The 17,926-nt window shown below is 46.7% G+C and overlaps 1 protein-coding gene across 5 annotated transcripts in view; it reads left to right on the top strand.

The window, feature by feature from the left end:
* LOC140401808 (uncharacterized) overlaps positions 1-17,926 on the top strand; it is a 113,297-nt gene that overhangs the window by 43,474 nt on the left and 51,897 nt on the right. For all 5 annotated transcript variants that reach the window (XM_072489823.1, XM_072489819.1, XM_072489822.1 and 2 more), the window contains exon 3: positions 12,605-12,756. In XM_072489823.1, coding sequence (XP_072345924.1) covers positions 12,605-12,756 — 152 coding nt within the window. The remainder of the gene's footprint in view (positions 1-12,604; positions 12,757-17,926) is intronic.

Raw genomic sequence — 17,926 nt, 5'->3', positions numbered from 1 at the left:
AAAGTATTGTTCTGCGGGCAGTCCAGGCAGATCGTTCCAGCCACGAAAAACATAGGATATACGATAAATACACAACGTAAAAAGTGCAGAGGTCCCCTGCAGTCATCTCCCTCCAAAACTGGTATACCGTTTTGGATGCTGTTGGGGGAAATGGCTCACCAGGGGAAGCCAGCAGCAGCCAGGTTCATGGCTCCGTGGTTGGCTCTGCTGCACAGGAGGGCAGGAAAAAGAGTGGTAGAGCTATAGTGATAGGGGATTCGATTGTAAGGGGAGTAGACAGGCGTTTCTGCGGACGCAAACGAGACTCCAGGAAGGTATGTTGCCTCCCAGGTGCAAGGGTCCTGGATGTCTCTGAGCGGCTGCAGGACATTCTGAAGGGGGAGGGTGAACAGCGAGCTGTCGTGCATATAAGCACCAACGATATAGGTAAAAAATGGGGCGAGGTCCTCCATGCTGAATTTAGGGAGTTAAGGGCTAAATTAAAAAGGAGGGCCTCAAAGGTAGTAATCTCGGGATTACTACCAGTGCCACGTGCTAATCAGAGTAGGAATGACAGGATAGACAGGATGAATGCGTACCTTGTGCAGGATTGAGGGTTTCAGATTTTTGGGACATTGGAACCGGTTCTGTGAGAGGCAGGACCATTACAAATCGGAGGGCCTACACCTGGGCAGGACTGGAACCAACGTCCTAGGGAGGTTGTTTGCTAGCACTGTTGGGGAGGGTTTAAACTAATGTGGCAGGGGGTTGTGAACCAATACAGGATTTTAGAGGGTAGTAAAGAAGGGATAGAGACAAAAGCCAGAAAGGAGAAAAGTGGAAGGCAGAGAAAGAGATTGAACTGCATTTATTTCAATGCAAGAGGCCTAACGGGAAAGGCAGATGAATTCAGGGCATGGATATGTATATTGGATTGGGATTGCATATCTACTGAAACCGCAGGTTAAAATTCTAATTTGGGACAAGCCAATTTTGGTGGTATTAGGCAGGAACTTTCAAAAGTAGATTGGGGGAGCCTGATAACAGGCAAGGGGACAGCTGATAAGTGGGAGTCTTTCAAAAAGGTATTAACTAGGGTTCAGGGTGAGCACATTCCTCTTAGAGTGAAGGGTAAAGCTGGTAGAAGTAGGGAACCCTGGATGACTCGGGATATTGAGGCCATGGTCAAAAGGAAGAAGGAGGCATATGACATGCATAGGCAGCTGAGATCAAGTGGATACCTTGAAGAGTATAGGGCTTGTCGGAGTAGAGTTAAGAGAGAAATCGAGAGTGCAAAAAGTGGACATGAGATTGTCTTGGCAGATAAGGCAAAAGAAAATCCAAAGAGCTTTTACAGATACTTTAAGGGCAAAAGAGTGAATAGGGAGAGGGTAGGGCCTCGTAAGGATAAACAGAGGGTCATCTATGTGCGGATCCACAAGGGATGGGAGAGGTCCTGAAGGGCTATAGGGATAAGCCCGGGAACTACCGACCGGTGAGTCTTACTTCTGTAGTGGGTAAGTTGTTGGAAAGTATTCTGAGGGACCGGATCTGCAGGCATTTAGACAGGCAAGGGCTAATTAGGGAAAGTCAACATGGCTTTGTAAGAGGAAAGTCATGTCTCACGACTTTGATTGAGTTTTTTTAAGGGGTAACCAAGAAGGTAGATGAGGACAGTGTGGTTGACGTTGTATACATGGACTTTAGCAAGGCCTTTGACAAGGTACCGCTTGGTAGGTTGTTGCAAAAGGTTAAATCTAAGGGAATCCAGGGTGAGGTAGCCAATTGGATACAAAATTGGTTTGGCGATCGAAGCCAAAGGGTGGTTGTGGAGGGTTGTTTTTCAAATTGGAGGCCTGTGACCAGCGGTGTGCCTCGGGGATTGGTGCTGTTATTTGTTATATATATTAATGATTTGGATGAGAATGTAGGAGGCATGGTTAGTAAGTTTGCAGATGACACCAGGATTAGTGGCATAGTGGATAGTGAAGGTTATATAAGATTGCAACAGGACCTTGACCAATTGGGCCAGTGGGCCGATGAATGGCAGATGGAGTTTAATTTTGATAAATGTGAGGTGATGCATTTTGGTAGATCAAATCAGGGCAGGACCTATTCAGTTAATGGTAGGGAGTTGGGGACAGTTACAGAACAAAGAAATACAGGTTCATAGCTCCTTAAAGGTGGAGTCGCAGGTGGACAGGGTGGTGAAGAAGGCATTCAGCATGCTAGGTTTTATTGGTCAAAATATTGAATACAGGAGTTGGAACGTCTTTTTGAAGTTGTACAAGACTTTGGTAAGATCACACATGGAATACTGTGTTCAGTTCTGGTCACGCTATTATAGGAAGGCTTTAAACTAGTTCAGCAGGGGCTTGGGAACCTGAATTGTAGCTCCAGTATACAGGAGGTTGAGAGTAGTGAGGTCATGAGTAAGGTTTCAAAGTTGCAGGAGTGTACCGGCAGGGAGGAAGGTGGTTTAAAGTGTCTTCTTCAATGCCAGGAGCATCCGGAATAAGGTGGGTGAACTTGCGGCATGGGTTGGTACCTGGGACTTCGATGTTGTGGCCATTTCGGAGACATGGATAGAGCAGGGACAGGAATGGTTGTTGCAGGTGCCGGGGTTTAGATTTTCAGAAAGCTCGGGGAAGGTGGTAAAAAAGGGGGAGGGGTGGCATTGTTAGTCAAGGACAGTATTACGGTGGCAGAAAGGACGTTTGATGAGGACTCGTCTACTGAGGTAGTATGGGCTGAGGTTAGAAACAGGAAAAGGAGAGGTCACCCTGTTCGGGGTTTTCTATAGGCCTCCGAAAAGTTCCAGAGATGTAGAGGAAAGGATTGCAAAGATGATTCTGGATAGGAGCAAAAGCAACAGGGTAGTTGTTATGGGGAACTTTAACTTTCCAAATATTGACTGGAAACGCTATAGTTCGAGTACTTTAGATGAGTCCGTTTTTGTCCGATGTGTGCAGGAGGGTTTTCTGACACAGTATGTAGATAGGCCAATGAGAGGCGAGGCCATATTGGATTTGGTACTGGGTAATGACCCAGGACAGGTGTTAGATTTGGAGGCACTTTGGTGATAGTGACCACAATTCCATTACGTTTACTTTAGTGATGGAAAGGGATAGGTATATTCCGCAGGGCAAGATTTATATCTGGGGGAAAGGCAATTATGATGCGATGAGGCATGACTTAGGATGCATCGGATGAAGAGGAAAACTGCAGGGGATGGGCACAATGGAAATGTGGAACTTGTTCAAGGAACAGCTACTGCGTGTCCTTGATAAGTATGTACCTGTCAGGCAGGGAGGAAGTGGTCGAGCAAGGGAACCATGGTTTACTAAAGCAGTCAAAACACTTGTCAAGAGAAAGAAGGAGGCTTATGTAAAGATGAGACATGAAGGTTCAGTTAGGGCGCTCGAGAGTTACAAGTTCACTAGGAAGGACCTAAAGAGAGAGCTAACAAGAGCCAGGAGGGGACATGAGAAGTCTTTGGCAGGTAGGATCAAAGATAACCCTAAAGCTTTCTATAGATATGTCAGGAATAAACGAATGACTAGGGTAAGAGTAGGGCCAGTCAAGGACAGTAGTGGGAAGTTGTGCTTGGAGTCCGAGGAGATAGGAGAGGTGCTAAACGAATATTTTTCATCAGTATTCACACAGGAAAAAGACAATGTTGTCGAGGAGAATACTGAGATTCAGGCCACTAGACTAGAGGGCTTGAGGTTCATAAGGAGGAGGTGTTAGCAATTCTGGAAAGTGTGAAAATAGGTACGTCCCCTGGGCCGATGGGATTTATCCTAGGATTCTCTGGGAAGCTAGGGAGGAGATTGTAGAGCCTTTGGCTTTGATCTTTAAGTCACCTTTGTCTACAGGAATAGTGCCAGAAGACTGGAGGATAGCAAATGTTGTCCCCTTGTTCAAGAAGGGGAGTAGAGACAACCCCGGTAACTATAGACCAGTGAGCCTTACTTCTGTTGTAGGCAAAATCTTGGAACGGTTTATAAGAGATAGGATGTATAATCATCTGGAAAGGAATAATTTGATTAGAGATAGTCAACACGGTTTTGTGAAGGGTAGGTCATGCCTCAAACCTTATTGAGTTCTTTGAGAAGGTGACCAAACAGGTGGGTGAGGGTAAAGCAGTTGATGTGGTGTATATGGATTTCAGTAAAACGTTTGATAAGGTTCTGTTGCTCTTATTAGCCTTAGTTTATTTAGTTCTGATTACGTCACCTTTGCTCATGAGTCGGCAGGTATCTTTCTGATACCGCCACGTGGTTCAAGCTCAAGTTATGATTAATAAGTCAGCACACCGCTTAGTAAGATTGAAATCAACGGTCATTTATTATATACAACAAGTAATGTTTACACAATAATCCTACTATCTATATAGAAACCTATCACTACTGGCCAATACTTAACTTTAGGAAGAGCCCACGAATGGAAACGAATGGCTTATCAAATCTGATCTGGCCCGCGGGATTCAAAAGGCTGATACAGGTCGATGGCTAGGAGTCTTTATCAGATAGCGATCGCTGGATTCAAACTTACAATTGCTGGTTGATATTCTTGCGAAGGTCTTGAGCAGGCGAAGAAGGGAGAGAGAGAGAGATCTGAACTTGGCCCCTCACTTTATAGGGCCCAGGGGCTTCCCGCCTCCCGGGGCGGCCCTTGACCCTGAGTCCCAAGTGATTGGACTTGTTCCCAATCACTGGGTTCAATACGTCCAATTGCGAGGCGATTCCCCGGTCGGGGGGTGGTCGTTCACCTGCCTTTGTTTCGGCCACTGCAGGCGCCGACAGGTCTGGCCCGGTATTCAATTGCTAATATGTTGCAATTGTTCCCGGGGATAGCCGATTAAACTGCAGATGTCTGGGTTGATGGGCTGTTAATAGTCCTGAGTCTCAGCCCCCCAACCCGGTTGATCACGTGGAATGTGAGAGGGCTGAACGGGCCGATTAAGAGGGCACGGGTACTCGCACACCTAAAGAAACTTAAGGCAGATGTGGTTATGCTTCAGGAGACGCATCTGAAGCTGACAGACCAGGTTAGACTGCGCAAAGGATGGGTGGGGCAGGTGTTTCATTCGGGGCTAGATGCAAAAAACAGGGGGGTGGCCATACTAGTGGGAAGCGGGTAATGTTTGAGGCAAAGACTATAGTGGCGGATAGTGGGGGCAGATACGTGATGGTGAGTGGCAAACTGCAAGGGGAGGCGGTGGTATTAGTGAACGTGTATGCCCCGAACTGGGATGATGCCAATTTTATGAGGCGTATGTTAGGACGAATCCCGGACCTAGAAGTGGGGAAGTTGATAATGGGTGGAGACTTTAATACGGTGCTGGACCCAGGGCTGGACAGATCGAGGTCCAGGACCGGAAGGAGGCCGGCTGCAGCTAGGGTACTTAAGGATTTTATGGTACAGATGGGAGGAGTAGATCCCTGGAGATTTAGTAGACCTAGGAGTAAGGAGTTTTCGTTTTTCTCCTATGTACACAAAGTATTATCACGAATAGATTTTTTTGTTTTGGGAAGGGCACTGATCCCAAAGGTGACGGGGACGGAGTACACGGCTATAGCCATCTCGGATCATGCTCCACATTGGGTGGACCTGGAGATAGGGGAAGAAAAACAACAGCTTCCACCCTGGAGAATGGACATGGGATTATTGGCAGATGAGGGGGTGTGTTTAAGGGTGAGGCGGTGTATTGAAAGGTACTTGGAAGTTAATGATAATGGGGAGTTACAGGTGGGAGTGGTCTGGGAGGCACTGAAGGCAGTGGTTAGAGGGGAGCTGATATCTATTAGGGCACATAAAGGAAAGCAGGAGAGTAGGGAAAGGGAGCGGTTGCTGAAAGAACTGCTGAGGGTGGACAGACAATACGCGGAGGCACCGGAGGAGGGACTATACAGGGAAAGGCAAAGGCTACATGTAGAATTTGACTTGTTGACTACGGGTAAGGCAGAGGCACAATGGAGGAAGGCACAGAGTGTACAGTACGAATATGAGGAGAAGGCGAGTAGGTTGTTGGCCCACCAACTGAGGAAAAGGGGAGCAGCGAGGGAGATAGGGGGGGTGAGAGATGAGGAGGGAGAGATGGAGCGGGGAGCGGAGAGAGTGAATGGAGTGTTCAAGGCATTTTATGAAAGATTATATGAAGCGCAGCCCCTGGACGGGAAGGAGGGAATGATCTGCTTTCTGGATCAGCTGGAATTTCCTAAGGTGGAGGAACAGGAGAGAGTGGGGCTGGGAGCACAGATTGAGACGGAGGAAGTAGTGAAAGCATGTAGGCGGGGAAGGCCCCGGGTCCAGACCAATTCCCAGTTGAATTCTATAAGAAATATTTGGACTTGCTGGCCCCGCTACTGATGAGAACCTTTAATGAGGCGAGGGAAAGGGGGCAGCTGCCCCCGACTATATCAGAGGCAACGATATCGCTCCTCATAAAGAAGGAAAAAGACCTGCTGCAATGCGGGTCATACAGGCCCATTTCCCTCCTGAATGTGGATGCTAAGATTCTGGCCAAGGTGATGGCAATGAGGATAGAGGATTGTGTCCCTGGGGTGGTCCATGAGGACCAAACTGGGTTTGTGAAGGGGAGACAGCTAAATACAAATATACGGAGGCTGCTAGGGGTAATGATCATGCCCCCACCAGAGGGGGAAGCGGAGATAGTGGTGGCGATGGATGCCGAGAAAGCATTTGATAGAGTGGAGTGGGATTATTTGTGGGAGGTGCTGAGGAGATTTGGCTTTGGGGACGGGTATATCAGGTGGATACAGTTGCTGTATAGGGCCCCGATGGCGAGCGTGATCACGAATGGACGGGGGTCTGACAATTTCGGCTCCATAGAGGGACGAGGCAGGGATGTCCTCTATCCCCGTTATTGTTTGCATTGGCGATTGAACCCCTGGCCATAGCACTGAGGGGTTCCAGGAAGTGGAGAGGAGTACTTAGGGTGGGAGAAGAACACCGGGTATCTTTGTACGCGGATGATTTGTTGCTATATGTGGCGGACCCGGCGGAGGGGATGCCAGAGATAATGCGGATACTTGGGGAGTTTGGGGATTTTTCAGGGTATAAACTGAACATGGGGAAAAGTGAGCTATTTGTGGTGCATCCGGGGGAACAGAGCAGAGAGATAGAGGATTTACAGTTGAGGAAGGTAACAAGGGACTTCCGGTACCTGGGGATCCAGATAGCCAAGAATTGGGGTACATTACATAGGCTTAATTTAACACGGTTGGTGGAACAGATGGAGGAGGATTTCAAGAGATGGGACATGGTGTCCCTGTCATTGGCAGGTAGGGTGCAGGCGGTTAAAATGGTGGTCCTCCCGAGATTCCTTTTTGTGTTCCAGTGCCTCCCGGTGGTGATCACGAAGGCTTTTTTCAAAAGAATTGAGAAGAGCATTGAGTTTTGTGTGGGCTGGGAAGACCCCGAGAGTGAGGCGGGGATTCTTGCAGCGTAGTAGGGACAGGGGGGGACTGGCACTACCGAGCCTAAATGAGTACTACTGGGCTGCCAATGTTTCAATGGTGTGTAAGTGGATGGGAGAAGGGGAGGGAGCGGCGTGGAAGAGATTGGAGAGGGCGTCCTGCAGGGGGACCAGCCTGCAAGCAATGGTGACGGCGCCGCTGCCGTTCTCACCAAAGAAATACACCACAAGCCCGGTGGTGGTGGCTACATTGAAAATTTGGGGGCAGTGGAGACGGCATAGGGGAGGGACGGGAGCTTCGGTGCGGTCCCCGATAAGAAACAATCATAGGTTCGTTCCGGGGAGAATGGATGGGGGATTTGGAGCATGGCAAAGAGCTGGGGTAGTACAATTTGAGAGATCTATTTGTAGATGGGACGTTTGCAAGTCTGGGAGCGCTGACGGAGAAATATGGGTTGCCCCAAGGGAATGCATTTCGGTATATGCAATTGAGGGCTTTTGCGAGCAACAGGTGAGGGAATTCCCGCAGCTCCTGACGCAGGAAGTGCAGGATAGAGTGATCTCAGAGACATGGGTGGGGGACGGTAAGGTGGCGGACATATACAGGGAGATGAGGGACGAGGGGGAGATCATGGTAGATGAGCTGAAAGGGAAATGGGAAGAAGAACTGGGGGAGGAGATTGAGGAGGGGCTGTGGGCTGATGCCCTACGTAGGGTAAACTCATCGTCCTCGTGTGCCAGGCTAAGCCTGATACAATTTAAGGTGCTACACAGGGCGCATATGACTGGAGCACGGCTTAGTAAATTTTTGGGGGTAGAGGATAGGTGTGCGAGATGCTCGAGAGGCCCAGCGAATCACACCCACATGTTCTGGTCATGCCCGGCACTACAGGGGTTCTGGGTGGGGGTGGCAAAGGTGCTTTCGAAAGTGGTGGGGGTCCGGGTCGAACCAAGCTGGGGGTTGGCTATATTTGGGGTTGCAGAAGAGCCGGGAGTGCAGGAGGCGAGAGAGGCTGACGTGTTGGCCTTTGCGTCCCTTGTAGCCCGGCGCAGGATATTGGTAATATGGAAGGAAGCCAAACCCCCGGGGGTGGAGACCTGGATAAACGATATGGCAGGATTCATAAAGTTAGAACGGATTAAGTTCGTGTTAAGGGGTTCGGCTCAGGGGTTCACCAGGCGGTGGCAACCGTTCGTCGACTACCTCACAGAAAGATAGAGGGAATGGAAAAGAAGTAGATAACAGCAGCAACCCAGGGGGGAGGGGGGGGGGAGGAATCGGATGGATTCTCAGGGATGTTATTGTATATGTATAGGTATTTGGTATATGTAATTGTATATTGGATTGTCGGATTGTATTCTTGGAGAGTATTTATTTTGGACAAGGCAGTTGCCATTTAATTTTGTTTTCTGTTTTTGTTTATATATTACTTACTTATTTGCTTAAAACTGGCCCCGGTTATTTATATTGCTTTATTGTTGTGTAAAAGAAACACTACGTATTGTTATGTTTGGCCAAAAAACTTGAATAAAATATATATATTTTTTTTTTCAATAGTCCTGAGTATCGATCTGGGCCGACTTCCCCAGAGCCGAATATGATATTCTGCCTGCAGCTGTCCATTTGTGTCCTGTTGCCTGCTTTTCCCATCAGCCTTTTCGGTTAACCATTTTAAATCGGGTTTTGGCTAAATTAATAGGGAAGCAGCCATTTTACGTGGCTACAGTTCCCCACGGTAGGCTACTGCAGAAAATACGGAAGTATGGGATTCAGGGAGATTTAGCAGTTTGGATCAGAAATTGGCAAGCTGGAAGAAGACAAAGGGTGGTGGTTGATGGGAAGTGTTCAGACTGGAGTCCAGTTACTAGTGGTGTACCACAAGGATCTGTTTTGGGGCCACTGCTGTTTGTCATTTTTATAAATGACCTGGAGGAGGGTGTAGAAGGATGGGTGAGTAAATTTGCAGATGACACTAAAGTCGGTGGAGTTGTGGACAGTGTGGAAGGATGTTACAAGTTACAGAGGGACATAGATAAGCTGCAGCGCTGGGCTGAGAGGTGGCAAATGGAGTTTAATGCAGAAAAGTGTGAGGTGATTCATTTTGGAAGGAATAACAGGAAGACAGAGTACTGGGCTAATGGTAAGATCCTTGGTCGTGTGGATGGGCAGAGAGGCCCATCCTTGGCAGTGTGGATGGCCTTTCCTCCAGATATAACTCTCGGTGTCCATGTACATAGATCCCTGAAAGTTGCCACCCAGGTTGAGAGGGTTGTTAAGAAGGCGTACGGTGTGTTAGCTTTTATTGGTAGAGGGATTGAGTTTCGGAGCCATGAGGTCATGTTACAGCTGTACAAAACTCTGGTGCGGCCTCATTTGGAGTATTGCGTGCAATTCTGGTCACCGCATTATAGGAAGGATGTGGAAGCATTGGAAAGGGTGCAGAGGAGATTTACCAGAATGTTGCCTGGTATGGAGGGAAAATCTTATGAGGAAAGGCTGAGGGACTTGAGGCTGTTTTCATTAAGAGAAAAGAAGGTTAAGAGGTGACTTAATTGAGGCATACAAGATGATCAGAGGATTGGATAGGGTGGACAGTGAGAGCCTTTTTCCTCGGATGGTGATGTCTAGCACGAGGGGACATAGCTTTAAGTTGACGGGAGATAGATATAAGACTGATGTCAGAGGTAGGTTCTTTACTCAGAGAGTAGTAAGGGCGTGGAATGCCCTGCCTGCAACAGTAGTGGACTCGCCAGAACTAAGGGCATTCAAATTGTCATTGGATAGACATATGGACGATAAGGGAATAGTGTAGATGGGCTTTAGAGTGGTTTCACGGGTCGGCGCAACATCGAGGGCCGAAGGGCCTGTACTGCGCTGCAATGTTCTATGTGCTATGGTCTATTGTTAAACTAGAAAGAGTGCAGAAAAGATTTACGAAGATGCTACCAGGACTTGATGGTCTGAGTTATAAGGAGAGGCTGGATAGCCTCCAGGGACTTTGTTCCCTGAAGCATAGGAGGCTTAGGGTTGATCTTATAGAGGTCAATAAAATAATGAGGAGCGTCGATAAGATAGATAGTCAACATCTTTTCCCAAAGGTAGAGGAGAGAGATACAAAAGGGACTAGAGGGGAACTTTCTTCACACACAGCGGGTGAGCATCTAGAACAGGCTGCCACAGGCAGTGATAAAGGTGGGTACAATTTTGTCCTTTAAAAAAGTTAGACAGTTAAATGGGCAGGATGGGTATAGAGGGATATGGGCCAAATGCAGGCAAGTGGGACTGGCTTAGCGATAGAAACTGGGTGGCTTGGACAAGCTGGGCCGATGGGCCTGTTTCCATGCTGTAAACATCTATGACTCTATCACTCTATAAATACATAGACATAAACATCGGGCGATATATAGGGAGTGTAGTGCTACAACTGTAGAGAAGATGCGTAGAAAGATCAATGAGTCCATAAGAGTGTCATTCGGGAGTCTGGTAACAGTGGGGAAGAAGCTGTTTTTGAATCTGTTAGTGTGTGTTCTCAGACTTTTGTATCTCCTGCCCGATGGAAGAGGTTAGAAGAGAGAACAATCTGGGTGGGAGGGGTCTTTGATTATGCTGCCTGCTTTTACTCAGCCCCTTCTCCAGAGACAATCCCCTTATCCCTGGAATCGGCCCAGTGAATCCCTTTCCATCTCCCTTCAATTTAAAATCCACGCATTCAGCTTTAATTATTTCCAAATCCTTTCAATGGAATAATGGACAGCAATCTCAAAAGATAACCACAACAAGGTATGACCTTGGTGAAAGAAATGGGTTTTAAAGGAGAAGAGGGAACCAGAAGGGCAAAGGAGAATTTTCAATTGGAGGCTTTGGTGGACTGGGAACTAGTGAAGGCCAGGATTATGCAGGGCAACATTTTGATGATGGGCAAAATATCAGCATCATGGTTTCAGAAGAGTTGATGTCTAAGGGGGTTGGAGGATGGAAGGTCATTGAAGGGAAAGTTGAATTGGTTTGAGTCTGGAGGTGACAGAAATGGTGGCTTCAGCAGCAAATTAGCCGAGAGAGGAATGAAGGCAGCCAATGGGGAATGGGGCCTGAAGTTCCGCATGAGGTTGAATAGGACATGGAGGTTGAATACAATCTGGTTCAGCCCGGCAGCGATAAGCGAGATGTTTTCCTGAACTCAGTTGAAAGATACTGTGGCTCACTGTGCTCTGAATATCAGATCAGCTGGCTAACAGCACCAAGCCAATTGGAGGGGTCAGGAAATATTGTGGGAAGGCAGACTGACTGAGCGTCAGTGTGCATTTGGAAGTTGGCACGCATATCCAAGTATCGCCATATCGATCAGCAAGAGTCGAGAATACATTCTTGAGGGATTACAGCAGTAATGGTGCTGGGGGCAAAGTACAGATGCATTCTGCTTGCCATTGGATAGGTATGAATGGAACCAGATGAGGGTGGTCCCAACAAATAGAGGCTTACTAGGGTGCAGATGAAGCCCAGCTCTACCTCTCCTCCACCTCTCTGGATCCCTCCGCTGCCATGATCAAACTGTAGTGCTCTGAACAAGGCACATTCACACCAGTGCTAGTTGCTTAGGCACAGAATAGATAATCAAGTGATGGAGGTAATGCAGAGAAGAACCATAAGGCCTACTGCCTAATATGCAGGTTTTAAGGAAGAACTGGTGAGCTTGATTTTATTTTTATTTTTAACCTGCACAGAGAGTGTCTGAGAGGTGATCTGATAGAAGACAATTACACACAGCAAACTCCCCACAGCAAACTCCCCACATAGCAAACTCCCACAAACAGAAATGTAATACTGACCAGTAAATCATTTATTTGTGACCTTAAATATTGGCCAGCACAATGCCCCTGCTCTTTATCAGATTAGTGTCATGGGGATAGTTTACATTCAGATGGGGCCTGGGTTTCATTCAAAAGATGACACTTCTGACCATGAGGCACTTCCTCAGTTCTACACTGGAGTGTCAAGCTGGATTTAAGCCCTGGAATGAGACTTGAACCTAAAACGTTGGTGAAAAGGAGGCTAGTGTGCTATCAACTGAGCCGCGCTGACACGCACAAATAAGATGGGCTGAATAGACTTTCTTGTTAATTATCATGTGACCTTGGAAAACGTGAAAGAATATTGCAGCTGAAATATCTTAATTCCTTTAGGCCGATACAAGGGATCTCTTGGAAAAGGTTTTCCTGGACTCGTTTCCATCTGAACCTATGAAACATTCCTTTGAAGACATCCCAACGCTAGACAAACTGCTCCAGGTAAATGGAGAAGAAAGTGATGCCAATAAAGCAAAGACATTAATCAGGTAATTGAACATTACAGTAATAAGTTTTGTGAGAGCAGTTGTGAAACAAAAGGTTTGTAGCCTCACTGCGTAAGAACAATACAATCTATCAGCTTGGCTTGGTGTTAGCAGTACCGTATATGACCATAAGATGTAGGACCAGAAGTAGCCCATTTAGCCCATCATGACTGATCTGATGTAATAATCCTCAACTCCTCTCTCCCACCTTATTCCCATAATCCTCTATTCCCTTACTGATTAAAAATCTGTCTATCTCGACCTTGAACATACTTAACGACCCATCCGCAAACTTAGCAGTAAGTAGTACATTCACTTCCCTCTCCCCAAATCATGAATGTATATTGTAAATAATTGTGGCTCCAGCACTGATCACCGTGGCACAGGTTGCCATCCTGAAAATGCCGCTCTTAACGTAACTTTCTGTCTTCTATTAGCCAAACCTCTATCCATGCTAATACCAATCCTCAACACCATGGGCTCATATATCTTATTAAGTAGCCTTTTGTGCAGTGCTTTATGGTCTGTGAGGCAAACCACGCTCCAGGATTTGAGCATATAGCCTCGCACGCTTTAACATCTTCTTTGGTCAGCTGGACAACTTTGACAACATTCCGGCACACACTGGGACTCATCAAGTGACGGCAAAAAACAATACAAGTTGGAGACAACAATATTATCTAATGATGGAACATTTCTGTTCGAACAAGTCTCTCGGATGTCTTAATTAACTGAATGGGAAACTCGATGGGGCAAATTCCCCTCCTATGCTGGTGCTATTTTATGATCCGTTGCTCTTTCTGCAGTTACCTCTTGTCACAAAAATATTGCAACAGACAAACACAGATTCTCAAAATTGTACAGCTTTGTTCTCTCAAATGGAAGGCAAGTCAGTGTCTAATGCTGAGCCAGATAGGAAAAGTGCAATACCGGGGTCATGTCATCGCTGAAATCCAAGCTGCCACCTGTCAAATTGATGAGAATGGAATCTATACAAAGCTGCTTGTGTAAACTCCTAATCTGGAACACTTTAATTACCTGTTGATGGCTGATTGCAGGGCATCAGCAAAAGATCAATTATCTCCTTGGAGGTTGTTGTCAACAGATAATTAAAGAACTGGAGTTTAATAATCTGCAGGAAAACTCCAGTAAAGATACAATTCTTGTCAATAATAGGCATTGAACTAGGGTGGCATGGTGGCGCAGTGGCTAGCACTGCTGCCTACACCACTGAGGTCCTGGGTTTGATCCCAGCCCCGGGTCACTGTCTGTGTGGAGTTTGCATCTTCTCCCCGTGTCTGTGTGGTCCCACCCCACAACCCAAACAAAATGTGCAGGGTAGGTGTAATGACTATGCTAAATTGCCCCTTAATTGGAAAAACAAGATTTGGATACTCTAAATTTATATAATAAAACAGAACTAGGCATTGAACTAAACTGTAGGTCTGGAAGTGTCCAAACTATAGTCTGCAGGTTTTCATGATTAGGTCCATAAAGTCCATTGGCAAAAAAAAAATCTGGAATTGAAAGCTAATCTCGGTAATAGCAACCACAAAACTATCATCCATTTTCATTTAAAAACCCATCTGGTTCACGAAATGTCCTTTTAGGAAAGTGAAATCTGGCCGACATGTGACATCAGATTCACAGCAGCGTGATCGGCTCTTAAATGCCCTCAAGGACAGTTGGGGAAGGGCAACAAATGCTGGGTTTGCCCATGTCCCATTAACGAAAAAAATAAAATGAATAATTAGTTTGTGTGAGGAGGTTACAAGGCACCTGAGACATCTGGGTGTTGAAAGCTGCAACTCCAAACCAGCTGTTGGGCCACAGCCCTCCACTAATTCAAAACAAAATTGATCTAATGAGAAATATGTCCTTGTACTCCAAACTCTGTGGTTAGCACCATTTATACTTTTTAAAAAGTAGTAGCATTAAGCTTATAATAGCTGCCATCGCCCCCTAGTTCTAGATTCCCCCCACCAAGGGAAACTTTCTGACCGCACCTACCCTGCCGAGTCTCCTCAGAATATTGCGTCAGTAAGACCACCTCTTATTCTTCTAAACTCCAGCAAGCATAGGCCCAACCTTTCTTCATAAGACAACCCTTTCACCCCAGTAGTGAATCTTCTCTGAAAGCTTCCAGTGCAAAACCCCTCGAGTAAGGAGTCCAAAACTGTGCACATTACTCCCAAGTGTGGTCTCACCTATGTGCTGTGCAGCTGTGGCAAGACTTCCCTACTTTTATACTCCATCCCGCTTGCAATAAAAGCCAACATTCTTAATTCTTTGCTGCAGCTGCATGCTGCCTTTTAGTGATTCATGTACAAGGACAACCAGGTCCCTCTACCTCAGAATTCTGCAGTCTCTCTCCATTTAAATGATACAGCCTCGCTTTTTCCCATGTTATATAGAATATAGAACAATACAGCGCAGTACAGGCCCTTCGGCCCACGATGTTGCACCGAAACAATAGCCATCTAACCTACACTATGCCATTATCATCCATATGTTTATCCAATAAACTTTTAAATGCCCTCAACGTTGGCGAGTTCACTACTGTAGCAGGTAGGGCATTCCACGGCCTCACTACTCTTTGCGTAAAGAACCTACCCCTGACCTCTGTCCTATATCTATTACCCCTCAGTTTAAGGCTATGTCCCCTCGTGCTAGCCATTTCCATCCGCGGGAGAAGGCTCTCACTGTCCACCCTATCCAACCCCCTGATCATTTTGTATGCCTCTATTAAGTCTCCTCTTAACCTTCTTCTCTCTAACGAAAACAACCTCACGTCCATCAGCCTTTCCTCATAAGATTTTCCCTCCATACCAGGCAACATCCTGGTAAATCTCCTCTGCACCCGTTCCAAAGCCTCCACGTCCTTCCTATAATGCGGTGACCAGAACTGTACGCAATACTCCAAATGCGGCCGTACCAGAGTTCTGTACAGCTGCAACATGACCTCCTGACTCCGGAACTCAATCCTTCTACCAATAAAGGCCAACACGCCATAGGCCTTCTTCACCACCCTATCAACCTGGGTGGCAACTTTCAGGGATCTATGTACATGGACACCTAGATCCCTCTGCTCATCCACACTTTCAAGAACTTTTCCATTAGCCAAATATTCCACATTCCTGTTTTTCCTTCCAAAGTGAATCACCTCACACTTCTCTACATTAAACTCCATTTGCCACCTCTCAGCCCAGCACTGCAGCTTATCTATATCCCTCTGTAACCTGCTACTTCCTTCCACACTATCGACAACACCACCGACTTTAGTATCGTCTGCAAATTTACTCACCCACCCTTCTGCGCCTTCCTCTAGGTCATTGATAAAAATGACAAACAGCAACGGCCCCAGAACAGATCCTTGTGGTACTCCACTTGTGACAGAACTCCATTCTGAACATTTCCCATCAACCACCACCCTCTGTCTTCTTTCAGCTAGCCAATTTCTGATCCACATCTCTAAATCACCCTCAATCCCCAGCCTCCGTATTTTCTGCAATAGCCTACCGTGGGGAACCTTATCAAACGCTTTGCTGAAATCCATATACACCACATCAACTGCTCTACCCTCGTCTACCTGTTCAGTCACCTTCTCAAAGAACTCAATAAGGTTTGTGAGGCATGACCTACCCTTCACAAAGCCATGCTGACTATCCCTGATCATATTATTCCTATCTAGATGATTATAAATCTTGTCTCTTATAATCCCCTCCAAGACTTTACCCACTACAGACGTGAGGCTCACCGGTCTATAGTTGCCGGGGTTGTCTCTGCTCCCCTTTTTGAACAAAGGGACCACATTTGCTATCCTCCAGTCCTCTGGCACTATTCCTGTATCCAATGATGACATAAAAATCAAAGCCAATGGTCCAGCAATCTCTTCCCTGGCCTCCCAGAGAATCCTAGGATAAATCCCATCAGGTCCCGGGGACTTATCTATTTTCAGCCTGTCCAGAATTGCCAACACCTCTTCCCTACGTACCTCAATGCCATCTAATCTATTTACCTGGAGCTCAGCATTCTCCTCCACAACATTATCTTTTTCCTGAGTGAATACTGACGAAAAATATTCATTTAGTATCTCGCCTATCTCTTCAGACTCTACACGCAACTTCCCATCCCTGTCCTTGACTGGTCCTACTCTTTCTCTAGTCATTCGCTTATTCCTGACATACCTATAGAAAGCTTTTGGGTTTTCCTTGATCCTTCCTGCCAAATACTTCTCATGTCCCCTCCTTGCTCGTCTTAGCTCTCTCTTTGGATCCTTCCTCGCTACCTTGTAACTATCCATCGCCCCAACTGAAACTTCACACCTCATCTTCACATAGGCCTCCTTCTTCCTCTTAACAAGAGATTCCACTTCTTTGGTAAACCACGGTTCCCTCGCTCGGCACCTTCCTCCCTGCCTGACAGGTACATACTTATCAAGAACACGCAGTAGCTGATCCTTGAACAAGCTCCACTTATCCAGTGTGTCCAACACTTGCAGCCTACTTCTCCACCTTATCCCCCCCAAGTCACGTCTAATGGCATCATAATTTCCCTTCCCCCAGCTATAACTCTTGCCCTGCGGTGTATACTTATCCCTTTCCATCCTTAACGTAAACGTCACCGAATTGTGGTCACTGTCCCCAAAGTGCTCACCTACCTCCAAATCCAACACCTGGCCTGGTTCATTACCCAAAACCAAATCCAATGTGGCCTCGCCTCTTGTTGGCCTGTCAACAAACTGTGTCAGGAAACCCTCCTGCACACACTGTACAAAAAACGACCCATCTAATGTACTCGAACTATATCTTTTCCAGTCAATATTTGGAAAGTTAAAGTCTCCCATAATAACTACCCTGTTACTTTCGCTCTTATCCAGGATCATCCTCGCCATCCTTTCCTCTACATCCCTAGAACTATTTGGAGGCCTATAGAAGACTCCCAACAGTGTGACCTCTCCTTTCATGTTTCTAACCTCAGCCCATACTACCTCGGAAGATGAGTCCCCATCTAGCATCCTCTCCGCCACCGTAATACTGCTCTTGACTAGCAGCGCCACACCTCCCCCTCTTTTGCCTCCTTCTCTGAGCTTACTAAAACACCTAAACCCCGGAACCTGCAACATCCATTCCTGTCCCTGCTCTATCCATGTCTCCGAAATGGCCACAACATC

This window comes from Scyliorhinus torazame, chromosome 2 (genome assembly GCF_047496885.1).
Source record: "Scyliorhinus torazame isolate Kashiwa2021f chromosome 2, sScyTor2.1, whole genome shotgun sequence".
Taxonomy (NCBI): domain Eukaryota; kingdom Metazoa; phylum Chordata; class Chondrichthyes; order Carcharhiniformes; family Scyliorhinidae; genus Scyliorhinus; species Scyliorhinus torazame.
Note: the sequence above shows the minus strand (reverse complement) of the source record. Positions and strands in the feature narration are given on the sequence as shown.